The sequence below is a fragment of the Populus alba genome, chromosome 4, assembly GCF_005239225.2.
Source record: "Populus alba chromosome 4, ASM523922v2, whole genome shotgun sequence".
Lineage (NCBI taxonomy): Eukaryota > Viridiplantae > Streptophyta > Magnoliopsida > Malpighiales > Salicaceae > Populus > Populus alba.
Window position 1 is genome coordinate 770,740 of NC_133287.1, and position 25,308 is coordinate 796,047.

The 25,308-nt window shown below is 37.4% G+C and overlaps 2 protein-coding genes and 2 pseudogenes across 2 annotated transcripts; 3 read left to right on the forward strand and 1 right to left on the reverse strand.

The window, feature by feature from the left end:
- Positions 1-162: 162 nt before the first annotated feature.
- Positions 163-1,407, forward strand: LOC118059266 (probable F-box protein At4g22030). Its single transcript, XM_035072106.1, has one exon. The coding sequence runs from the start codon at positions 163-165 to the stop codon at positions 1,405-1,407; it is 1,245 nt and encodes a 414-aa protein (XP_034927997.1).
- A 3,775-nt stretch (positions 1,408-5,182) lies between these two features.
- On the forward strand, positions 5,183-6,503 carry LOC118059264 (probable F-box protein At4g22030; annotated as a pseudogene).
- A 1,640-nt stretch (positions 6,504-8,143) lies between these two features.
- LOC118059263 (probable F-box protein At4g22030) lies at positions 8,144-20,188 on the forward strand (annotated as a pseudogene).
- A 2,012-nt stretch (positions 20,189-22,200) lies between these two features.
- Positions 22,201-25,086, reverse strand: LOC118059257 (aminomethyltransferase, mitochondrial). The gene is made up of 4 exons (XM_035072098.2): positions 24,927-25,086; positions 23,797-24,375; positions 23,350-23,468; positions 22,201-22,977 (listed from the first exon to the last, which is right to left on the reverse strand). The coding sequence occupies exons 2-4, from the start codon at positions 24,355-24,357 to the stop codon at positions 22,431-22,433; spliced, it is 1,227 nt and encodes a 408-aa protein (XP_034927989.1). The 5' UTR covers positions 24,358-24,375; positions 24,927-25,086; the 3' UTR covers positions 22,201-22,430.
- Between the last annotated feature and the right edge of the window lie 222 nt (positions 25,087-25,308).

Here is a 25,308-nt window from a genome sequence, read left to right on the forward strand (position 1 = left end):
GTTATGTTCGTTACTATAAAAACCTTTCACTGCCTCCCTCCATTTTCATCATCAACCTCTGAATTCTCATCCTACATATCACAAACACATTAGAGAAGCCAAGAAATTAGAAAGCCGACACATTTTCTCAAAAAAGAAAAGGGAAAATCCATATACATTAATATGGCCTCTTTACAAGCTTCAAGCTTTCTTGTCTCTTGTAATTGTTCAACAAGAATCAATGCTGCCATTTCTGTACCTAAGCTCCCAGGAATTCGTATTTCAGTTCCAAGAAATGCATTAAATGTAGTTGAGGAACTGAATTTAAGAGATGGGCTCAAAAGTACAATCCCAATAGAGAAGAATACTGCCACTAACACAAGAATTGATCAAGAACCAACAACTACTAGAGCAACAGTCAAGCTTTATGCCATCTTGGAAGCCGTTGCAGATAGAGTAGAGATGCACAAAAACATTGGGGAGCAACGTGACAATTGGAACAAACTTCTTTTGGATTCAATTAACATGATCATTCTTACAGCTGCAACCATGGCTGGTGTATCAGCAGGAGCTCCTCTTTTAGCTTTGAAGCTATCATCAACGCTTTTATTTTCTGCAGCTACTGGAATGTTACTGATCATGAACAAAATCCAACCTTCACAGCTTGCAGAAGAGCAAAGAAATGCCACAAGATTGTTCAAGCAACTTTATAGACAAATACAAACTACACTTGCTCTTCGTGATCCTACGGAGTTAGATGTGAAGGATGCCATGGAGAAAACATTGGCTCTTGATAAAGCTTACCCTCTTCCTTTGTTAGGGAGCATGATTGCAAAGTTCCCTGAAAAATTTGAGCCTGCTGTGTGGTGGCCTAAATCAAATGAGACCCAAGGTAGGAAACAGCCTAAAAAGGTGACTACACTAGGAAAGAATGGGTGGAGTGAAGATCTTCAAGAGGAGATGAGGGAGGTGATTGAAGTGATAAAGAAAAAAGACAGTGAAGATTATATGAGGCTTGGCAACTTGGCATTGAAGGTAAACAAAATCTTAGCGATCTCAGGTCCATTACTCACTGGCATTGCAGCTGCTGGGTCTGCCTTTGTAGGTCATGGATCTTGGGCAGCAATAGTGGCAGTGACAGCAGGAGCGTTAGCTAGCACGGTCAATACCTTCGAGCATGGTGGCCAAGTTGGTATGGTGGTTGAAATGTATAGAAACTGCGCTGGATTCTTTACACTTTTGGAAGAATCAATTGAATCTACAATTCAAGAAGGGGATTTGGAGAAAAGGGAAGGAGAAATGTTTGAAATGAATGTAGCATTGAAACTTGGAAGAAGCTTGTCACAGCTTAGAGATCTTGCTAGAAAATCATCTTCTTCTCATGCTGATGGAACAAGCATAGATGAGTTTGCTAGCAAGCTATTTTGAAAGTAGATTTTTTTTTTGTCCATAACCAATCACTTTGTTTTATTATTTTCAAGACCAATTCCTTGTACAAAGCGGCTTCTCTCAGGCCTCTAACCTCAAAAACTTGTATGCAAGTCCAAGATTCTTACTATTGCATATAAAATATTGCAGAAATTGCGAATGCTTCCATTCATTTGTTGAACTATACCAAGAAAATCTGATTTCCGACAGGTTTTTTTTTTTTTAATCTTAAACCCAATTAGCAAGTAAATGATATGTGGAGATAAGTATTCTTGAGATTTCCAAAACTCTTAGTCCTTTCCACATTTTTATCATAAGATTAAATGGACTGCCATCTATAAGATCACTTCTACATGTGAGATAATTTGTAAGGTCAAAAAAAAGAAAAGAAAAAATTGCTAATGTCTATCCTGAGACCCAATAACTTTGACATTTTTATCAAAGTATTCTTCTGATTACCAAAAATCGTAGTCCTTTCGACATTTTTATCATAAGATCAAATGGACTGCCATTTATGAGATCACTTCTACATGTGAGATAATTTGTAAGGACATAACTTTGAAGTAGACGAGGCCTCCTAAGAGGATATTTAGGCTTAAGTAAGAAAACTTGAAATGTGGAAATAATTATAGTGATGTTGCATAATATAATGTAGAAATATTTGCATATATATATCAACAATAAGACTCAGATCTCCAATTTGCCATTGAAATATTTACTGAAAGGATAGTTGAAGCATTGTAAGGATGTTGTACCCAAATTCATGGGCAATGCCATCAAATTAGGATCAATGTCTCTTTTGGACAAGACATTGTTGCTAACAATGTCCAAGTACCAAGTATATAAGAATTATTTTTTTGTTGGTTTCAAATTGTAATTTTGTAAGATTATTCTTGGATCTAAAATCAGCAGTCTTTTATGCATACTCTAATCTTGCTTGGATCTTAGGATTCCAGGCATGAAATTAAAAGTAACATTAATTAATACGGTTGATCATAAAATTTTCGTTTTTTTTTTTGTATGTGGAATATGGTTCTTTCCTTCTTTAATACTCTTTACGTCTTAATCTTATTGACCCCCTTTGACTTTTCAAATATCACTATAGCAATTTTTTTTTTCCCTTTTAATGGCTGTGATTCTCTTTAACGTACGGGCATTGCTAGTTAACGTTTGGCAAAAACAATGACTGATGAACTAGTAAAGATTTACATTTGATGGACAATATTCAAAGCTTCAAGGGAAAAATACTTCCTTTACCTGCTCACAATTGTGGCAAAAGGAATTGGAATTTGAGACCATAAGAATTACAATATGGCAAGCTGCGTTTTTCTGTTGAGATGAAAAAATTCGGGATTGATACGGTGATTAAATTATTATTTTTTCTCTCTTTTTTTTTATTCAAGGTACTTTGGCCAGAATCTAAAAAGATTTATTAAATTTTCTCTAAATATATTAAACTGAATTTAAGTGATGGATTCACAAGTATAATCCCGTTACGGAACGCGAGACCAGATCATCAATATGAAGCAATCGAAATGATTACTCTAACAGCTACAACCATGGCTGGTGTAGCAGTAGGAGATCCCGTTGTGGCTTTGAAGTTATCACCAACCGTTTTATTTTCTGCAGCTACCGGAAATAATGTTACTTATCATGGACAAAATCTAACCTTCACAGCAGAAGAGCAAATAAATGCCACAAGATTGTTCAAGCAGCTTTATAGCCAAATAGAAACTACACTTGCTCTTCGTGATCGTAAGGAGTTAGATGTGAAGGAAGCCATGGAGAAAACATTGGCTCTTGATAAAGCTTACCTTCTCCCTTTGTTAGGGAGCATGGTTGAAAAGTTCCCTGAAAACTCTGAGCCAGCTATATGGTGGTCAAAACCAAATGTATCCCCAAGTAGAAAACAGGTGATGAAAACACAAGGAAAGAATGGGTGGAGTGAAAATCTTGAAGAGGTGATGAAGACAAAAGACAGTGAAGACTAGGCCACTTGGCATTTAAGGCAAACAAAATTTTAGCTATCTGTGGTCCATTACTCACTGGCACTGAAGCTTCTGGGTCAGCCTTTGTAGGCCATGGATCTTGGGCAGTAATTGTGGCAGTGACAGAAGCTGCATGAACTAGCTCCGTCAATACCTTCGAGCATGGTGACCAAGCTGGTATGGTGTTTGAAATGTATAGAAACTGTGCTCCTTAAATTGAGAATTCTGTATACTGTATTGATCAGAATATGGTACATAAGGAAACAGTTTATATAGAACCTATGTACTATTTTAAGTAAACAAATCATAACATAAAATTAATTATATTTACATGCTATAATCATTCTCAATCAGATCGTGTGATTGCTTTTCCTTTAACAGGATTCTATACACTTTGGAAGGATCAATTGAATCTACAATTCAAGAAAGGGATTTGGAGAAAAAAGAAGAAGGAGAACTGTTTGAAATGAATGTGGCATTGAAGCTTGTCGCAGCTTAGAGATCTTGCTAGAAAATCCTCTTCTTCTCATGTAGATGGAAGCACCATAGATGAGTTTGCGGGCAAGACATCCTGAAAGTTGTTTCATCACCAATTTCACTTTCATTCATTTTATTTTATTTTTAGAAATGCTGCTTCATAACATGGCATACATACGAAGAAAGAAGTATATTATATTAGAAAATTTAATTTCATGAAATGAGTGTGAATAGATTTGAACTCACTTACAATAAATAGAATATATTTAAAACTCAACCTCTAGAGACAGCTTTAGTATGAACAAAAAAATAATTCGATATTTTTCCTCCAATCTCTCACTAAAAAATAAAAAATGGTAATTTTTTTGAAAAGCACCAATAATAAAAAACCAGTTATTATGAACAATCATCACTAGTTAGAGGGTTGATTTCTATTTTATATTTAAAAAAATTAATTGAATAAAAGATAGATATTGATTAGGTTAAACGTGAATCAATCACGTTAATGGATCAATTTAATTTTTGATCAAATTAATTATGTTTTTTTTTTCAATCCATATCAATTTAAGTTAAATTTTAAATCGATCTGAGTTTTATATCTATGATTCTAAAAATAAAATATTTATTATTTATTTAATTTAAAGGTATAATAACATAAATTATGTGACATTTTATGTGTGGATATACAGTAATTATTATTGTAGGTTATTTGTGGTGACTTTTATAAGTATCAAGTGAATCATATAAATTGTATTAGATATATACATTAATTGTTCAATTTTTTGAATCAAGAATTAAAATAAAAATTTTGATTTAAATTTAACAAAAAAAATATTTGTGTTTAATATTTATAAAAAGTATATTCAAGAGATCAGGAGCCTGTGATTTCCTTTAGAGATGATGCCACAATATAATAATGTGTGTACGTAGAGCAACTTTTTTTTATTTTGATTTACGTGGGTGTCCGGACCAGCTTGTACGCACCACGACTAATCTCATAGTTCACTGAATATCCTGCAAATCCAATGAGCAAGTAAGACACCGCGCGTCACAAAGTTTTACAAGGTCACACTTGAGACCAAAGAAGCTGGCTAGGCTAGGGAGAATTTTTGAAGTAAATAATCTTCAAGTGGTGGTGAACAGGTCCATGCGAGATTCAGCAGCCAATGTTGTGCCCTGTCAACTGTCACAAAGTCTATTCAACCTTATGACCTTTTCTTTACAGGTATGTTCGTTGCTATAAATACCCTTCCATTGCCTCCCTCCATTTTCATCATCAACCTCTGAATTCTCACCCTACATATTACAAACACATCGAAGAAGCCAGAGAACAGAAATAATCAAAGAAAACCCTTACATTTTCTCAGAAAACAAAGGGAAAAAACCATATACAAAATGGCCTCTTTACAAGCTTCAAGCTTTCTTTTCTCTTCTTCTTGTTCTTGTAGTTGTTCACCAAGAATCAATGCTGCTGTTGCGGTACCTAAGCTTTCAAGATTTCGTCTCCCAGTTCCAAGAACCCCATTAAGATTTGTTGAGGAGCTGAATTTAAGAGATGGGCTCACAAGTACAGTCCCATTATTAGAAAACACAAGGCCAGATCAGTGTGAGCCAATCGAGTCTAAAACTACTGCTGCAGCAGCCAAGCTTTACGCAATCTTAGAAGCTGTTTCTGATAGAGTAGAGATGCACAAAAACATTGGGGAGCAACGTGACAATTGGAACAAACTTCTTTTGAATTCAATTAACATGATCACTCTAACAGCAGCAACAATGGCTGGCGTTGCATCAGCTGGTACAGTTGGAGCACCTCTTTTGGCTTTGAAGATATCTTCTACTCTTTTGTTTTCTGCAGCTACTGGAATGTTACTGATCATGAACAAAATCCAGCCTTCACAGCTTGCGGAAGAGCAAAGAAATGCCACTAGATTGTTCAAGCAACTTTATAGCCAAATACGAACAACACTTGCTCTTCGCGATCCTACCGCGTTAGATGTGAAGGATGCAATGGAGAAGACATTGGCTCTTGATAAAGCTTACCCTCTTCCTTTGTTAGGAAAAATGATTGAAAAGTTTCCTGAAAATTTTGAGCCTGCTGTTTGGTGGCCTAAAACACAAGGATCCCCAAGAAAGCAGCACAAAACACAAGGAAAGAATGGGTGCAGTGGAGATCTTGAAGAGGAGATGAGGGAGGTGATTGAAGTGATAAAGAGAAAAGATAGTGAAGATTACATGAGACTAGGCAACTTGGCATTGAAGGTTAACAAGATCTTAGCCATCTCTGGTCCATTACTCACTGGCATTGCAGCTGCTGGGTCTGCCTTTGTTGGCCATGGATCATGGGCAGCAATTGTGGCTGTCACAGCTGGTGCATTAGCTAGCACAGTCAATACATTTGAGCACGGTGGCCAAATCGGTATGGTAGTGTTGAAATGTACAGAAACTGTGCTGGATTCTTTACACTTATGGGAAGAGTCAATTGAAACCAGCATTCAACAAAGAGATTTCGAGAAAAGCGAAGACGGAGAAATGCTCGAAATGAATGTTGCATTGAAGCTTGGAAGAAGCTTGTCACAACTAAGAGATCTTGCCAGAAAATCCTCTTCTTCTCATGCAGATGGAAGCACATAGATGAGTTTGCTAGCAAACTTTTTTGATAGTTTTAGACCTCCCTGTCCCATAACTAATTCACATTCTTTTAAAAAATTCTTTTGTACATCAAAGTAACATGTATAGATTATCACAAATGATATTCAATTTTTTCCTCAAGATCGATGTTCAAGTATGAGAAACTTCTTTCTTAATTACTTTGCAAGGATGAGAATTACCACTAAATTCATGAGATCTTATGATATCTAAAATGTAAAGGGAAATTTGACCGGAATTTCCGGATCAAACCGAGATTTTAAGCGAGGTGAAACTTGTTCCATTTTGTTTTGTTTTTTTGACTGGTATGAGATGTTCCGAGCATTCCGGCTGAAACAGAACGGAATTAATAACTTTGGTTCAAAGAAGCAGGAGATTGTAGCACAATCCACGACTGAAGCAGAATTTATTGCAGCCACAGCAACAGTAAACCAAGCTCTATGGCTTCAAAACATCTTAAGTGATTTGTCAATGGAGGAAAGAGAATCAACAGAGATTTCAGTAGACAATCAAGCTGCTATTGCAATCTCTCATAATCCAGTATTTCATGGGAAGACTAAGCACTTCAACATCAAGCTTTATTTTTTACGGGAGGTGCAGAAAAATGGTGATATTAAGTTAATTTATTGCAAGTCTGAAGATCAACTTGCTGACTTATTTACCGAACCACTTCCAGTAAGTAGGTTTGAGTATCTAAGGAAAATGTTAGGAGTTTGCACTTCTTAAAACAATGAGGAGTGTTGAAGTTTGCTTCACGATGCTGCGGTCAAAGATCCTATTTGTAGTTTATTTTTTCCTGCAATAATAATAGCTTGTTCTAGTCATTAGTAATTTGTTAATCTGTTAGTTTGTTAACAAATCATGGCTTTATTTTAGCTTTTTCAGTTGTAATTTGCTTCTATAAATATGTATGAGATTGCTGTCAACAATCAAGCAATTTTGTTTTAATTCATTCTTAATCAAAGAGTGCAGTATCAATATTATTTTCTCTTCTATTCTCTTGTTTTTCAAACACACTTCAAACACCTCAAACTCCAGCAACTACAAGAAACACTTTCGTCAGATTTCTTGCTAATAAAACAGTAAACAACAGCCACTGTTCAGATTAAATTCTGGAAATCTTATTTACTATTTCACTCTTTTTAATTCAAATACTTTCAAAAAATCTCAGCAAAGAGACAAATAATTCATCATGACCAATACGAGAAAAATAAGCATGGGAAATAAATGGTTTAAAAGCAAGAGAACATTTGAGAATATTGTACCCTCAGCTCCAAATAGCTCTAAGGTTAAATTAATTCTTCTTCGCTACGTCGTCATAAGGAGTATAGTTAAAGACAATTATCATATTCCCATAAATTTTATTGGAAAATAGAGAATATATATGGGAAATTAAGCACACAATCAAAGTGAAATGTCAACAAGACAGCTATACTTAAACTCCTAACGACTACATATAAATGGTCATAGATGTGCATTCCATATTTGAGGAATGAGGACATTGGCTCTTGATAAAGCTTACCTTCTCCCTTTGTTAGGGAGTATGATTGAAAAGTTCCCTAAAGAACTCTAAGCCAGCTATATGGTTGCCAAAACCAAATGTATCCCCAGGTAGAAAACAGGTGATGAAAACACAAGGAAAGAATGGGTGGAGTGAAGATCTTGAAGAGGTGATGAAGACAAAAGACAGTGAAGATTATATGAGACTAGGCCACTTGGCATTTAAGGCAAACAAAATTTTAGCTATCTGTGGTCCATTACTCACTGGCACAGCAGCTTCTGGGTCAGCCTTTGTAGGACATGGATCTTGGGTAGTAATTGTGGCAGTGACAGAAGGTGCACGATCTAGCTCCGTCAATACCTTCGAGCATGGAGGCCAAGCTGGTATGGTGATTGAAATGTATAGAAACTGTGCTCCTTAAATTGAGAATTCTATATACTATATTGATCAGAATATGGTACATGTTGTAACCCATTTTTGGGTCCCCATGAAAAATAAAATAAATAGCCAAAAGAGGCTAGAAAAATAACGGAAGGCAGAAGCACTCAGAAAATGGTTAGAAAACTGGTCAAGGAGTATAAAGATACAAAGATTGGATTTTTGACAGTATTTTCTTGAAGGATGAGAGCCCTATTGAGAAGGAAATTTTGAATTTTGAGGAGAAGCCCAAATTTGGATGTTTATGGACTTAATTGGATTTTATTTGAATTTATAAAGGATTTGATTGCAAGAAAAAATTGATTTTTAAGTCAATTTGGGCTTTAATTAGAAGAAATTAAAGTTCTGGGGCCAAATTATGAATTTTTAGGAATTTATTAAGTCAAATCAGGGGCTTAATTGCATAAATATTGAAGTTTAAGGGCCAATTAGGGACTTAATTAAGAAAATCCGAAACCAGGGACCAATTTGGAGAAGGCGCAAAGATAGAGGGGTCTGTTTGGAATTGTTTCAGGGGCTTAATTGAAGAAATTGGAAGTTTTATTGATCAATTAGGGGCTCAATTGCATAAATCAGAGGCCAAGGACCAAAATGAAAAAGGCGGCCAACAAGAGGGGCGGGGACCGAATTTGAGGGACTGATTTGAAAGTTTAGCCATTTAAATGAAACGGCGCGTTTTACCCAAAACGACGCCGTTTCATTAAAAAAAAAAAAAAAAAAAAAAAAAGACCAGAACGGTGTCGTTTTGAACGACACTGTTCATCTTCTTCCTTTCCCCGTTTTAGCAGAAACGAAGGCAAAAATTTCGAAAATTCTCCCGCGTCTCTCTCCTCGCCCCCACCACCGCCGAAAGAGCCGACCAGCCGTTGCGTGATTGAAGGCGCACTAACCATGGTCTCCCACCCGTTCTGCCCCTATAAATATAGAAGAAAACCGGAAGAGAAAAAACGGGAGAGAGGATCGGGAGAGAGAGGAGAAAGAGAGGAGAGAGAGAGAGAGCGAACCGAACATTTGGAAACAGCCGCAGCGCCGCCGCCCGGAGCCACCGTGCACGAGCCACACCCACCGCCAGCGACCACCTCCTCCACGCCAGGTAACATTTTCTTCCCCCCATTTTTGTGTCTTCTGCAGGTTTGCCTCCTGCATGCATTCTGCATGCAGGAGGCGGGGAAAGAAAATTAATTCTTCCCCCGCTGGGCCTGGGGCTGCTGGGCCAGCCCGATGCTGGCCCAGCCTTGCAAGTCTGGGCCGGTCTTGGCCCAGACCGTAGGAGTTTTTCGGGCCGAGATCGGCCACGTTTGTTTCTCGGGCCGAGATCGGCCCAATGTCATTCGGGGCCGAGATCGGCCCGTCTCTTTTTTGAGGCTGAGCCTGGCCCATTCATTTGGGCCGGCCCAGCCCTATAATATATTATATATTATTATAAATTATAATATATATGTGTATATGTTATATATATATATAAAAAATATTTATAAAAAAATCTGAAAAATCTAAAAAAAATGTTGTTACTTTCCTTTCATATATATATATATATATTTTTTAAGGGGGTTTTGTATTTTTTTTTTTTATAATTGTGGAGGCATAAATTCAGTATTTAAAATATCTGATTTTCGTCGAGGCACCCGAAATTTTCAAAGATAAATTTATTTTTTGCTTTAAAAAATTTCTAAAATTCCTTAAAAAATATTGTTGATTTTTTTTTACATCTTTTTAAAAATGACTTAATATTAGTTTGTATTTTTTATGCTGTGGAGATACAAATTCAGTATTAAAAATACCCGATTTCGTCAAAAAAAATATATTGTTTTAAAAAAAAAAAATATTTTCTTGCGTGTTGCAATACGGCCAATACTCTAACATGTTTTGAATGTTCTTTTTTATATAAAAAAAAATATTGGAAGTTTTGAAAATGTGTTTTCGCATAGATTTCTTAAACACAAATTATTTTCTTGGCATTTCTGGATTTTACAACATGTTTGTAAAACTCCAAAGGGTATTGGCCAAATATTCCAAAAACTATAAAAATCTTATTTTGGGGGAATTCATTTATTATTCACCGTTAATGTTTGGATAAAGAAATCCTTAAAAGGATGAATATCCAAAATATTATTGGGAGTAATAAATCCGCACACATTCTTGAAAGAAGCCTTGATTATAATCGAGGACATTTCAAAATTTAATTTTTTTTTTATTATTATCCCACGATTTATGAGTCGCAAACTCTTGAAATACTAAGGGAAAATGAGCTTTCAAAAGCACATGGAGGTCTCCTTAGATTTTCTATCCAAAATCAATTGACGAGCCTAGAAAATATCAACATCATAGCAATTATAAAGCAAACCAAACACCAAGCAGCTTACCTTAGGTAGGGCGTACTAGGGGTGCTAATACCTTCCCTTTACGCAACCGGTCCCTTACCTTAGAATCTCTGAAAGACCAGTTCGGTTTCCTAGTGACCAAAATACTAGGTGGCGACTCCAAAGAACCAAATCAGTAAAACAGAACAAAACGAAAGTCGTCAATTGAATGTCGCGAAAAACAAAACTTTTTTTGTTTGATTATTTTTTTGGGGGTGCGACAGGATGGCGACTCCGCTGGGGACCCTTGGACTAAGCTTGATTTGTTTGTTTGTTTTATGTTATGTGTTATTGGTTTTTGTTTTCTTATGATGCTTTGTTTAAAAGCTTTAACATATATCTTTACATTCTATCATACATGGCATAGTCATGCATCACTTTATTATTATTATTATTATATTTTGGAGTGCACACACATGTAACTCTAAGTTTAAGTGGGGGACTAGCAGCTTGCCTTATGACTTGAGTCAAGGTTTAAGTTTGTGTAAACCCCAACTCTTTGTTGAGTGTTTAGACTGATTGTGATTGGTACACGTATCATCCCACTATCTGCTAGACCTCCATATCGCCTTTACGAAGGTTGATCATTGGAACAGCAAGAGACCCTCTTTTAGAGACCTAGTAGTAAACCTACCTTATGTCTCACGTAGAAGAACTAGAACCTATCCTTGCTGCATCCATACCCAATAAAAGGCTGTATCCATACCCAATAAAACATGCATTTTTCAATCATGCATCCATCACAATCATACATTTCTCTCATACATCTATGCACGCATCGTCGCAGATCGTGAAACATAGGTCCACATCCAAAGTCCACCAAACCCGGTCCAGATCAAGAATGGAAAACGAAGAAAGAGCTCATTTAGAGTCGCACTACCAGACCGAGTTGGAATCTGTGAAAAATGAAGTTTCTAGACTGACCAATCTGCTTGAGCAACTTTTAAGAGCCAAGAACGGGGAGGGAACGTCTACCCAACCACCTATAGGAGCCACCGTCAGGGATATATCAGAACTTGGGGGCAGATTCAGTGACGGGGTAGCACTTTGCGCCTGCCATTCCCATTCAGCCCCCCTCAAGCTCACATCACTGTAGACGGGCCTTCCAATAATAGGTCCACTAGTTTTATGAACGATGACAAGATATCAGCTTTGGAAGAAAGATTAAGAGCAGTCGAGGGAAATGACTGGTTTGACCCCATGCGAGCGTCTGAAATATGCTTGGTACCAAACATCACGGTACCAAAATATTTTAGGATACCAGAGTTTATAAAGTATAGTGGGTTGGAATGCCCAAACACTCACCTTCGATCTTATTGCAATAAGATGACTGAGGTGATTCATGACGATAAGTTACTGATCTACTTTTTCCAAGACAGTCTATAGGGGTCGGCGCTAAGTTGGTACATGAGGTTGGATAATGCCAAGATCAAGAAATGGAAGGATTTAGTTGAGGCTTTCCTTAAGCAATACAAGTTCAATTTGGAAATTGCTCCAGATCGAACGAGCCTTATGTCAATGGAAAAGAGAAGCCAAGAATCAGTAAGGGCTTATGCGCAAAGGTGGAGGGACGAGGCCATGCATGTGCAACCCCCTTTGATAGAAACGGAGATGGTGACTTTGTTCGCCAACACATTCAAGGCACCCTACTATGAGCATTTAATGGGTAGCTCATCTCAACATTTTTATGATGCTGTACGCATAGCGGAAAGAATAGAGCAAGGGATTAAAGCTGGAACGCATAATTGAACCATTGGAGACAAAAGGTTTTTTTTCGGGAGAAAAATTGAAAAGGTCCCGTTAACAACTTTGAAGGTGGGTCCAATGACAAAGATAACAGATTCATATCACCCACAAATACCTACCTCCCATGTGGCCCACATAAACTTTAACAAACCTTTTTTCCCCTAATCGAGCAAATGGCCAGTCAAACACCCAAAACAACCACCAAAGACCAAACACAAGATACATTTCAGAACAACTACCGCCATTACCCATGCCTCTGAAGGACATATATGCCAAACTACTGAGCATTGGACAAATAAATCATATCCCTACATTACCACTACAGCCACCATTCCCCATCTGGTATAAAGCCCGAGCTGATTTGCGAGTACCATGCTGGTATTCCGGGCATTGTCTTGAAACGTGCTATGGTTTCAAGAACAAGTTATTGAAGCTCATCAAGATAGGATGGGTGTCATTTGAAGACACACCAATATCAAGTTCAAATCCATTGCCTGGTCATGACAAAAGTGATAGGGGATAAAGGGTTGGAAAACCTTGGTCAAGAATCTTTGATAATGAAGAAGGCGAGATCGAAGGAGAAGACAAGGAAACGCAAGTAGGGAAGGAAGATGAAGCATTGCCTCGGTTCACTTTCCACATACTAGAAGAAGTTTCAGAACGGGTTGACCCAAGAACTTCTCGTAGTTTTCAAAATGTAAAACAACTTCATTTGCCTTAGCATGTTTTTGTCATTGCTTTTGTCATTGCTTTTATTTTCTCTAGTGAGCATTCAGGGCTCATATTGTCAGCCAGATTTTTGTGTTTGAGCCTACCTTTTTCTTTAAATAAATGATGAGATTATGCACTTTTTAAACAAGGTTTAGTGGTTACAAATAAAGTATCATAAAATGGTTTAATATGAAACTTAAGAAAAGCTACCCTTGAAATACAGCCTCACCTCTGGATAATATAATGAATTGATACAATCACCTATAAATTTTCTTTCAAGACAAAAATAGAGTTTTATCAATCTAAAACAATGTGCATTTTTGAAAAAAAAACACAATTTATTGTCCTTTCACTCTCTAATGAGTTTTTTTTTGTTGGTGGTTTTGTTTTGAGTCGAAATGAATTTCTTCTCTATATAAAAACCTAGACTAGGATCGCACCCCTACACTGGGGGCAAGACGAGATGTTTTATGAAAAGTTTTACGAAAACCAAGCTAAAGCATTTTGACAAAAGCATGACAGAGAGGCAAAATACAAGTCATACATTTTGAGAAAAGGACTACTTGAAGAAAGTCAAAGACTTCTTCTCCAAGAATATGATAGGCAACACGAGAGATAAATCCAGCATACGACTTCAAAAGCAAGTTCATGTTAAGAGGGAGTCTCATGAACTAGAAGAAGAGGCTGGGACCTATGTTTCAAAACCAGGTATAAATGCATGCATTGCATCTAATCATAAATCATTGCATATATATTTTTTTGGATCGTTACAGGAGGAGATCTTAGCGCATTCCAACAAGATTATGGACGAAGAAAGAATCATTTAGATGATTCTAGAACAACAAGAAGAGAAGATAATGGTTTTCAAACCCTGCCAGCAGGAAGAACGACATCGATAGCATTTGGTATAAAAGGAATCGTCAGATGGGATTCCAAGTTGTTTGAGATCGCCAGAAGGGGTCTCGTTTTCGATATTCATCAATGGAGGTCGCCAGAAGGGACCTCAAATTTCAGCTTTGGTATAAAAGGAATCGCCAGATAGGATTCCAAGTTGTTTCGCTAAAGGAGATCGCTAGAAGGGATCTCGTATTTCGATGGAGGTCGCCAGAAGGGACCTCATATTTCAGCTTTGAATAAAAGGAATCGCCAGATGGGATTCCAAGTTATTTGAGATCGCCAGAAGGGATCTCGTACTTCGACATTCATCAAGGAAGGTCGCCAGAAGGGACCTCATATTGAAACCATTTCTTAGAAAAAACATGGAGTTTACTAAGAATTCTTCCCCCTGGGTAGGTCACCCATACAATGAGACCATTATTTTTCTCGGGTAGGTCACCCATACAATGAGACCATCATTTTTCTCGGGTTCGTCACCCATACAATGAGACCATCACTTTTCTCGGGTAGGTCACCCATACAATGAGACCATCACTTTTCTTGGGTTCGTCACCCATACAATGAGACCATCATTTTTCTGGGTAGGTCACCCATACAATGAGACCATCATTTTTCTTGGGAAGGTCACCCATACAATGAGACCATCATTTTTCCTGGGTAGGTCACCCATACAATGAGACCATCATTTTTCTCGGGTTCGTCACCCATACAATGAGACCATCATTTTTCTGGGTAGGTCACCCATACAATGAGACCATCATTTTTCTGGGTAGGTCACCCATACAATGAGACCATCATTTTTCTTGGGAAGGTCACCCATACAATGAGACCATCATTTTTCCTGGGTAGGTCACCCATACAATGAGACCATCATTTTTCTTGGGAAGGTCACCCATACAATGAGACCATCATTTTTCTTGGGTAGGTCACCCATACAATGAGACCATCGTTTTTCTTGGGTAGGTCACCCATACAATGAGACCCTTCTCCATTTTTTTTATATGGGTAGGTCACCCATAAGAATGAGGCCATTCTTCCCCCTGGGTAGGTCACCCAAAGAATGAGACCACTCTTTCCCTTTCCACTCGGGCAGGTCACCCATCATAATGAGACCATACACACATTTTTTTTGTAAAGGAATCGCCGGTTGGGATTCCAGGTTAAAGGAGATCACCAGATGGGATCTCGGATGGATTTCCATGTAAGAATTCAGAGGATCGCTGGATAAGGATCTCGAGATGACTAAGTTTTGATCATAGTTTTTGGGCTAAGGAGGATTGTTATAAAGGACAAAGTTTCAGAATCAATCAAGCTTTGACCGGATCAGTTTCGGGAGTTCCGTTTCGGGGTTTATCTTTATAACACTTACTGCGCAAAATCCATGCTCCGTAAGTATTATAAAGAGGGGGCATCTGTTGTAACCCATTTTTGGGTCCCCATGAAAAATAAAAAATAAATAGCCAAAAGAGGCTAGAAAAATAACGGAAGGCAGAAGCACTCAGAAAATGGTTAGAAAACTGGTCAAGGAGTATAAAGATACAAAGATTGGATTTTTGACAGTATTTTCTTGAAGGATGAGAGCCCTATTGAGAAGGGAAATTTTTGAATTTTGAGGAGAAGCCCAAATTTGGATGTTTATGGACTTAATTGGATTTTATTTGAATTTATAAAGGATTTGATTGCAAGAAAAAATTGATTTTTAAGTCCAATTTGGGCTTTAATTAGAAGAAATTAAAGTTCTGGGGCCAAATTATGATTTTTAGGAATTTATTAAGTCAAATCAGGGGCTTAATTGCATAAATATTGAAGTTTAAGGGCCAATTAGGGACTTAATTAAGAAAATCCGAAACCAGGGACCAATTTGGAGAAGGCGCAAAGATAGAGGGGTCTGTTTGGAAATTGTTTCAGGGGCTTAATTTGAAGAAATTGGAAGTTTATTTGATCAATTAGGGGCTCAATTGCATAAATCAGAGGCCAAGGACCAAAATGAAAAAAGGCGGCCAACAAGAGGGGCGGGGACCGAATTTGAGGGACTGATTTGAAGTTTAGCCATTTAAATGAAACGGCGCGTTTTACCCAAAACGACGCCGTTTCATTAAAAAAAAAAAAAAAAAAAAAGACCAGAACGGTGTCGTTTTGAACGACACTGTTCATACTTCTTCCTTTCCCCCGTTTTAGCAGAACCGAAGGCAAAAATTTCGAAAATTCTCCCGCGTCTCTCTCCTCGCCCCCACCACCGCCGAAAGAGCCGACCAGCCGTTGCGTGATTGAAGGCGCACTAACCATGGTCTCCCACCCGTTCTGCCCCTATAAATATAGAAGAAAACCGAAGAGAAAAAACGGGAGAGAGGATCGGGAGAGAGAGGAGAAAGAGAGGAGAGAGAGAGAGAGCGAACCGAACATTTGGAAACAGCCGCAGCGCCGCCGCCCGGAGCCACCGTGCACGAGCCACACCACCGCCAGCGACCACCTCCTCCACGCCAGGTACATTTTCTTCCCCCCATTTTTGTGTCTTCTGCAGGTTTGCCTCCTGCATGCATTCTGCATGCAGGAGGCGGGGAAAGAAAATTAATTCTTCCCCCGCTGGGCCTGGGGCTGCTGGGCCAGCCCGATGCTGGCCCAGCCTTGCAAGTCTGGGCCGGTCTTGGCCCAGACCGTAGGAGTTTTTCGGGCCGAGATCGGCCCACGTTTGTTTCTCGGGCCGAGATCGGCCCAATGTCATTCAGGCCGAGATCGGCCCGTCTCTTTTTGAGGCTGAGCCTGGCCCATTCATTTGGGCCGGCCCAGCCCTATAATATATTATATATTATTATAAATTATAATATATATATGTGTATATGTTATATATATATATAAAAATATTTATAAAAAAAATCTGAAAAAATCTAAAAAAAATGTTGTTACTTTCCTTTCATATATATATATATTTTTTAAGGGGGTTTTGTATTTTTTTTTTATATTGTGGAGGCATAAATTCAGTATTTAAAATATCTGATTTTCGTCGAGGCACCCGAAATTTTCAAAGATAAATTTATTTTTTGCTTTAAAAAATTTCTAAAATTCCTTAAAAATATTGTTGATTTTTTTTTACATCTTTTTAAAATGACTTAATATTAGTTTGTATTTTTTATGATGTGGAGATACAAATTCAGTATTAAAAATACCCGATTTCGTCAAAAAAAATATATTGTTTTAAAAAAAAAAAATATTTTCTTGCGTGTTGCATACGGCCAATACTCTAACATGTTTTGAATGTTCTTTTTATATAAAAAAAATATTGGAAGTTTTTGAAAATGTGTTTTCGCATAGATTTCTTAAACACAAATTATTTTCTTGCATTTCTGGATTTTACAACATGTTTGTAAAAACTCCAAAGGGTATTGGCCAATATTCCAAAAACTATAAAAATCTTATTTTGGGGGAATTCATTTATTATTCACCGTTAATGTTTGGATAAAGAAATCCTTAAAAGGATGAATATCCAAAATATTATTGGGATAATAAATCCGCACACATTCTTGAAAGAAGCCTTGATTATAATCGAGGACATTTCAAAATTTAATTTTTTTTTTATTATTATCCCCACGATTTATGAGTCGCAAAACTCTTGAAATACTAAGGGAAAAATGAGCTTTCAAAGCACATGGAGTCTCCTTAGATTTCTATCCAAAATCAATTGACGAGCCTAGAAAATATCAACATCATAGCAATTATAAAGCAAACCAAACACCAAGCAGCTTACCTTAGGTAGGGCGTACTAGGGGTGCTAATACCTTCCCTTTACGCAACCGGTCCCTTACCTTAGAATCTCTGAAAGACCAGTTCGGTTTCCTAGTGACCAAAATACTAGGTGGCGACTCCAAAGAACCAAATCAGTAAAACAGAACAAAACGAAAGTCGTCAATTGAATGTCGCAAAAACAAACTTTTTTTGTTTGATTATTTTTTTGGGGGTGCGACAGTACATAAGGAAACAGTTTATATAGAACCTATGTACTATTTTAAGTGATCATAGGATAAAATTAATTATATTTACGTCAGCGGATAAATTTAATTTTTATATTTTTTTTAAATCTATATTAGTTTAAGTTAAATTTCGATTCGATCCGATTTTTATATCTATCATTCTAAAAAAAAAAAATATTTATTATTTATTTAATGTGGAGGTATAATAACATAAATTATGTGACATTTTATGTGTGTATCATTTGGCATATGCAGTAATTATTATAGGTTTTTTTTGGCAACTTTTATAAGTATCTATTAGATATATATACATTAATTGTTCAGTTTAGTGAATCAAGAATTAAAATAAAAATGTTGATTTAAATTTAATAAAAATAATATTTGTGTGTTTAATATTTATAAAAAGTATATTCAACATAATAATGTGTGTACGTAGAGCAAGTTTTACAAGGTCACACTTGAGACCAAAGAAGCTGGCTAGGCTAGGGAGAATTTTTGAAGTAAATAATCTTCAAGTGGTGGTGAACAGGTCCATGCGAGATTCAGCAGCCAATGTTGTGCCCTGTCAACTGTCACAAAGTCTATTCAACCTTATGACCTTTTCTTTACAGGTATGTTCGTTGCTATAAATACCCTTCCATTGCCTCCCTCCATTTTCATCATCAACCTCTGAATTCTCACCCTACATATTACAAACACATCGAAGAAGCCAGAGAACAGAAATAATCAAAGAAAACCCTTACATTTTTCTCAGAAAACAAAGGGAAAAAAAACATATATACAATATGGCCTCTTTACAAGCTTCAAGCTTTCTTTTCTCTTCTTCTTGTTCTTGTAGTTGTTCACCAAGAATCAATGCTGCTGTTGCGGTACCTAAGCTTTCAAGATTTCGTCTCCCAGTTCCAAGAACCCCATTAAGATTTGTTGAGGAGCTGAATTTAAGAGATGGGCTCACAAGTACAGTCCCATTATTAGAAAACACAAGGCCAGATCAGTGTGAGCCAATCGAGTCTAAAACTACTGCTGCAGCAGCCAAGCTTTACGCAATCTTAGAAGCTGTTTCTGATAGAGTAGAGATGCACAAAAAACATTGGGGAGCAACGTGACAATTGGAACAAACTTCTTTTGAATTCAATTAACATGATCACTCTAACAGCAGCAACAATGGCTGGCGTTGCATCAGCTGGTACAGTTGGAGAGCACCTCTTTTGGCTTTGAAGATATCTTCTACTCTTTTGTTTTCTGCAGCTACTGGAATGTTTACTGATCATGAACAAAATCCAGCCTTCACAGCTTGCGGAAGAGCAAAGAAAATGCCACTAGATTGTTCAAGCAACTTTATAGCCAAATACGAAACAACACTTGCTCTTCGCGATCCTACCGCGTTAGATGTGAAGGATGCAATGGAGAAGACATTGGCTCTTGATAAAGCTTACCCTCTTCCTTTGTTAGGAAAAATGATTGAAAAGTTTCCTGAAAATTTTGAGCCTGCTGTTTGGTGGCCTAAAAACACAAGGATCCCCAAGAAAGCAGCACAAAACACAAGGAAAGAATGGGTGCAGTGGAGATCTTGAAGAGGAGATGAGGGAGGTGATTGAAGTGATAAAGAGAAAAGATAGTGAAGATTACATGAGACTAGGCAACTTGGCATTGAAGGTTAACAAGATCTTAGCCATCTCTGGTCCATTACTCACTGGCATTGCAGCTGCTGGGTCTGCCTTTGTTGGCCATGGATCATGGGCAGCAATTGTGGCTGTCACAGCTGGTGCATTAGCTAGCACAGTCAATACATTTGAGCACGGTGGCCAAATCGGTATGGTAGTTGAAATGTACAGAAACTGTGCTGGATTCTTTACACTTATGGAAGAGTCAATTGAAACCAGCATTCAACAAAGAGATTTCGAGAAAAGCGAAGACGGAGAAATGCTCGAAATGAATGTTGCATTGAAGCTTGGAAGAAGCTTGTCACAACTAAGAGATCTTGCCAGAAAATCCTCTTCTTCTCATGCAGATGGAAGCACCATAGATGAGTTTGCTAGCAAACTTTTTTGATAGTTTTAGACCTCCCTGTCCATAACTAATTCACATTCTTTTAAAAATTCTTTTGTACATCAAAGTAACATGTATAGATTATCACAAATGATATTCAATTTTTTCCTCAAGATCGATGTTCAAGTATGAGAAACTTCTTTCTTAATTACTTTGCAAGGATGAGAATTACCACTAAATTCATGAGATCTTATGATATCTAAAATGTAAAGGGAAATTTGACCGGAATTTCCGGATCAAACCGAGATTTTAAGCGAGGTGAAACTTGTTCCATTTTGTTTTGTTTTTTTGACTGGTATGAGATGTTCCGAGCATTCCGGCTGAAACAGAACGGAATTAATAACTTTGGTTCAAAGAAGCAGGAGATTGTAGCACAATCCACGACTGAAGCAGAATTTATTGCAGCCACAGCAACAGTAAACCAAGCTCTATGGCTTCAAAACATCTTAAGTGATTTGTCAATGGAGGAAAGAGAATCAACAGAGATTTCAGTAGACAATCAAGCTGCTATTGCAATCTCTCATAATCCAGTATTTCATGGGAAGACTAAGCACTTCAACATCAAGCTTTATTTTTTACGGGAGGTGCAGAAAAATGGTGATATTAAGTTAATTTATTGCAAGTCTGAAGATCAACTTGCTGACTTATTTACCGAACCACTTCCAGTAAGTAGGTTTGAGTATCTAAGGAAAATGTTAGGAGTTTGCACTTCTTAAAACAATGAGGAGTGTTGAAGTTTGCTTCACGATGCTGCGGTCAAAGATCCTATTTGTAGTTTATTTTTTCCTGCAATAATAATAGCTTGTTCTAGTCATTAGTAATTTGTTAATCTGTTAGTTTGTTAACAAATCATGGCTTTATTTTAGCTTTTTCAGTTGTAATTTGCTTCTATAAATATGTATGAGATTGCTGTCAACTATCAAGCAATTTTGTTTTAATTCATTCTTAATCAAAGAGTGCAGTATCAATATTATTAGAAAGGATGAGAATTACCACTAATTAAATTCATGAGATCTTATGATATCTAAAATGTAAACGGAATCAATGTTCTTAAATTTTACATTTGTTCCAAGCAAGTGGTTATAGTTCTAAGAGATCATATTGTTAAAGATCACAAGTTTCATATATTTTTAGTCCTGATGCTTGGCTAGTTAAATAACGTTTCTCGAGCTCCCAAGTTGTTGAATCTGCTAGTTGCAAAGATTATAGTTGAGTGAGTCGTCATTTAAGCCACCAAATCCAGAGGTTGGTCTTTGTGTGCTACGATTCAAAGCTGTCTCATTCAACAAATTGCCTCGTAAAAATACTTCAATAAATTCCAAGAGAAAAGTCAAAATATCAAGTTTTGAATACGGAGATGTGAACAGTTGAACCTGGAATGAATGGACTTGCTCTTAATTTCAGGCCATTTCTAGGGCTTAAGGAAATAGTCCAATATGGCCCAAACAACAGCCCAGATGATTAAAAGCAACCGAACTTCTGTTGAGATTTTGAGCATTGACCTCTGGTCATAGAAGTTGCAAGGATAAAATGTGCCAAGTCCTCCTGGATTATTATTCGAAACACCAAGTGTCGATAAATTTATTAGATTATTTGTTCAAAAACTATCTACCTAGGTTCTAAACAGTAGCCACCAATGAGTTTGACGAATTTGAAACCATGTCATATTTGAACATCTTGGTGTACAAAAGCTTTGTGCTTTGCTTTTCTTGTGATGTGGGCTGACTCCATCTCCCATCTCATCTTTCCAAGGACTCAACTTTATTTATCTGCATACCATGGCGGCTGCTCTTGGACAAAGCATGGTAGCTGCAGATGTGTACCAGTCAGCAAATCTTCGGTATTCCAAAGGCCTGTCTCAGCTATTCAGTGCAGGTCCTCGCGTGTAGGAACATACCAAGACATGGCACAGCTCTTTTAGAGCTTAAAAGCCACCATACTAAACCAAACCACCACCTATATACAGAGAAGGCTCACAAAATCCTTTGCAACGAGTGCTTGAAATGACCATCACATAAAGAAAGTAAATGTGGTTTTCATTTATTATCACGAAATTTGTTCTCTCATTTGGAAACATGTAACACAATCATTCCTGTCAACTAATAATGAAAAAACATGAACAAGATATTGGGAACTTCTTAGAGACAGGAATAGGGGAGATTTCGTTGAAGTGATCGAGTTTATCGAAAACAAGTCAAAACAGGAACCCATTACAAAATGCATGAACTGAAGTACGAAACCTGAGTTAAGATGGCTTGTAATATTTAGTTGGTACAAATGGCTTTTTTGTGACAACTCCATCATAGGCCTTCCCACGTACCAGTATTTTAGCTTTGGTGCCTGCCTTGTGTGAACCAGATTTCACGTATCCCATGGCTATATTTTTCTTGAGGCATGGGCTAAATCCTCCACTTGTAATTTCTCCAATGTTAGTCCCTTTCTCATCCTGAATCTCACTGTGGGATCTGGGAGGTGGACCAGTAGAGGTAAATCCTACAAGCCTGATTTTTGGACCTTCTGCAAGTTGTTTGAGTATTACTTCAGCACCCAGAAAGCCACCTTCTGCCTTCCTTCTCTTCCCTATCGCCCAAGACAGTCCTGCCTCTACTGGTGTTATGTGCTGTTCCATGTCATTACCATATAAGCACAGCCCAGCTTCAAGTCGGAGACTGTCTCGGGCACCAAGCCCTGTCAACCTTATTTTTCCTTCAGATTTTTCTAGGATTGCTTTGGCAAGATCCACTGCATTCTCTGAAGGAACTGATATTTCAAATCCATCTTCTCCAGTGTATCTGAAAATCTCAGCAAAGAGACAAATAATTCATCATGACCAATAAGAGAAAAATAAGCATGGCAAATAAATGGTTTAAATGCAAGAGAACATTTGAGAATATTGTACCCTCAGCTCCAAATAGCTCTAAGGTTAAATTAATTCTTCTTCGCTACGTCGTCATAAGGTGTATAGTTGAAGACAATTATCATATTCCCAGAAATTTTATTGGAAAATAGAGAATATAGATGGGAAATTAAGCACACAATCAAAGTGAAATGTCAACAAGACAGCTATACTTAAACTCTTAATGACTACATATAAATGGTCATAGATGTGCATTCCATATTTGAGGAATGAGGACATATGAAGGAGAAACCAAAATGAAGCATACCCTGTCCTAGTGATAAAGCAGTGCGCTCCATTGATGTCTGTAATACGGAACTCCCCAAAGTATAACTTGCTCAAATCATCTTTTGTCAGGTGTTGGAGAACAGAAGCAGAAAGAGGACCCTGCACCCAAAAAGTGAAGAAACTCTATAAATGCCATGATATCAGGTGTTGGAGAACAATGTTGCTTCTCAAAAGATATGGAAAAGGAAAACAATAGGAGGGAGAGAGCGAGAGAGGTAATAACATTCAAAGCATAAGGCTATAATCGCAAAGCCTGACAGTATACACTTTAACTTTGTTCCAGACATGCTTTAGTTGTATACTAAAGTCACAGATTACTATGATAGCTGAATTCAAGTCAATAATCTAGTGTCATGAATATCAAAACACAATAAAATATCAAAAAAACAAAAAACAAAGAAGCAAAGATAAGAATACAAGGATTGACCTGGAGGGCGAGAAGAGATCTCTCATCATGGATGTGCCATGAGACATCTCCACCTTTTGCCTTAAATGCCTTCATATGCTCCTCAATGTGAGCAAGATCCTTATCTCTACACCCTGCATTCACAACTATGTACATGTGATCATTCTGAACTTTGGTGATCACTGAATCATCAATTGCTCCTCCTTTCTCATTAGTAAAGACAGTTAGAGTCCCAGTTCCAGGTGCAAGCGCGGCAACATCAGCAATAACAAGCTTCTCTAGGAAAGGAATACAGTCCTTGCCCTTGAGGCTAAAGCCACACATATGTGAGACATCAAAAATGCTACCGTTCTGTCTACAATTCACCGTTGATTCCATGATAGAGTCCTTGTACTGAATGGGCATGCCCCACCCAGCAAATGGCACCATCTTGCCACCATTAGCAACATGGAAGTCATAAAGAACAGTCTTTTTCAGCTCAGCTTCTGAGGCAAAGTATCGACGTCCCACAACCTTCTTATCAACCTGAGCAAGTCGGCGGGTAATTGATTGGCCAAGTTGCCACAAACCTTCTCCCCTCATTTTCTAAACTGAATATATCTGATCAAAATAATAATAATATGAACTCTTATTTACAAGTACCACCGAGAAGAATCTAACATAATCAGCGCGTGCAAAATACAGAATAAAGTTTGGATTTTGATCATATATGAGTTTATATTTAATCAACCCATAAAGTGACAAATGATGCCAGCACCTTCAAACCAGAGCAAAAGGGATCACAAATACGTGAGTGATATGAGAGCGCAAGGAAACTAGGACATGATTTACAAGTTAATGACACTGCATATAACACAAGGAACTAAACTATGCAATCCAGGCAACATTCTAACAATCGAAACAAAAATCACCAATCTTTTACTTCCCATTTCCCAACACTATCTCATAAACCAGCATTCATTTATGTAACATAACAATCTGTTAAGTCTCAAAAGCTACCAAATTGCCAGATTGGAAATGGGTTTTCTAGATCTCATTCAAATACTCGTTACACAAAAGAAGTATCGCCATTCAATCACCCTTATAGAAAGTAAAGCTGCAGTCTTTAAAGCATAAATGCCCAATAAATGTCAAGAAATAGAGAGACTTACATGGTTGTTGGTGGTGGTGAGTGTCGCTCAAAGGAAAGCAAATCTAGGAGAGCTCAAAAGAGCATCTCTTGCAATGGAGTTGAGAAGATAGAGAGAGAAAATATGGCCAGTTTTATATGTGTTGAATATGATACTATGTTTTTTTTCGGTAAGGATGTTTGGTGGTATGTGTAGTGGGTGGAGGAGGGTGACTCTGCCACATCAAGATGCAGCCAACTGCAACCCCACCATTAGTGGGTGGTGCCTAGGACTATGGACATGGCTACCCAATCTTTTTTTCTTGACCTTTACTTTTTTATGTTAAGATAAGAATATTTTCGATTAACTTTCTTTTAATATAGTACTTTTTTCATATAATAATGAGAATTTAAATTTCAATAAT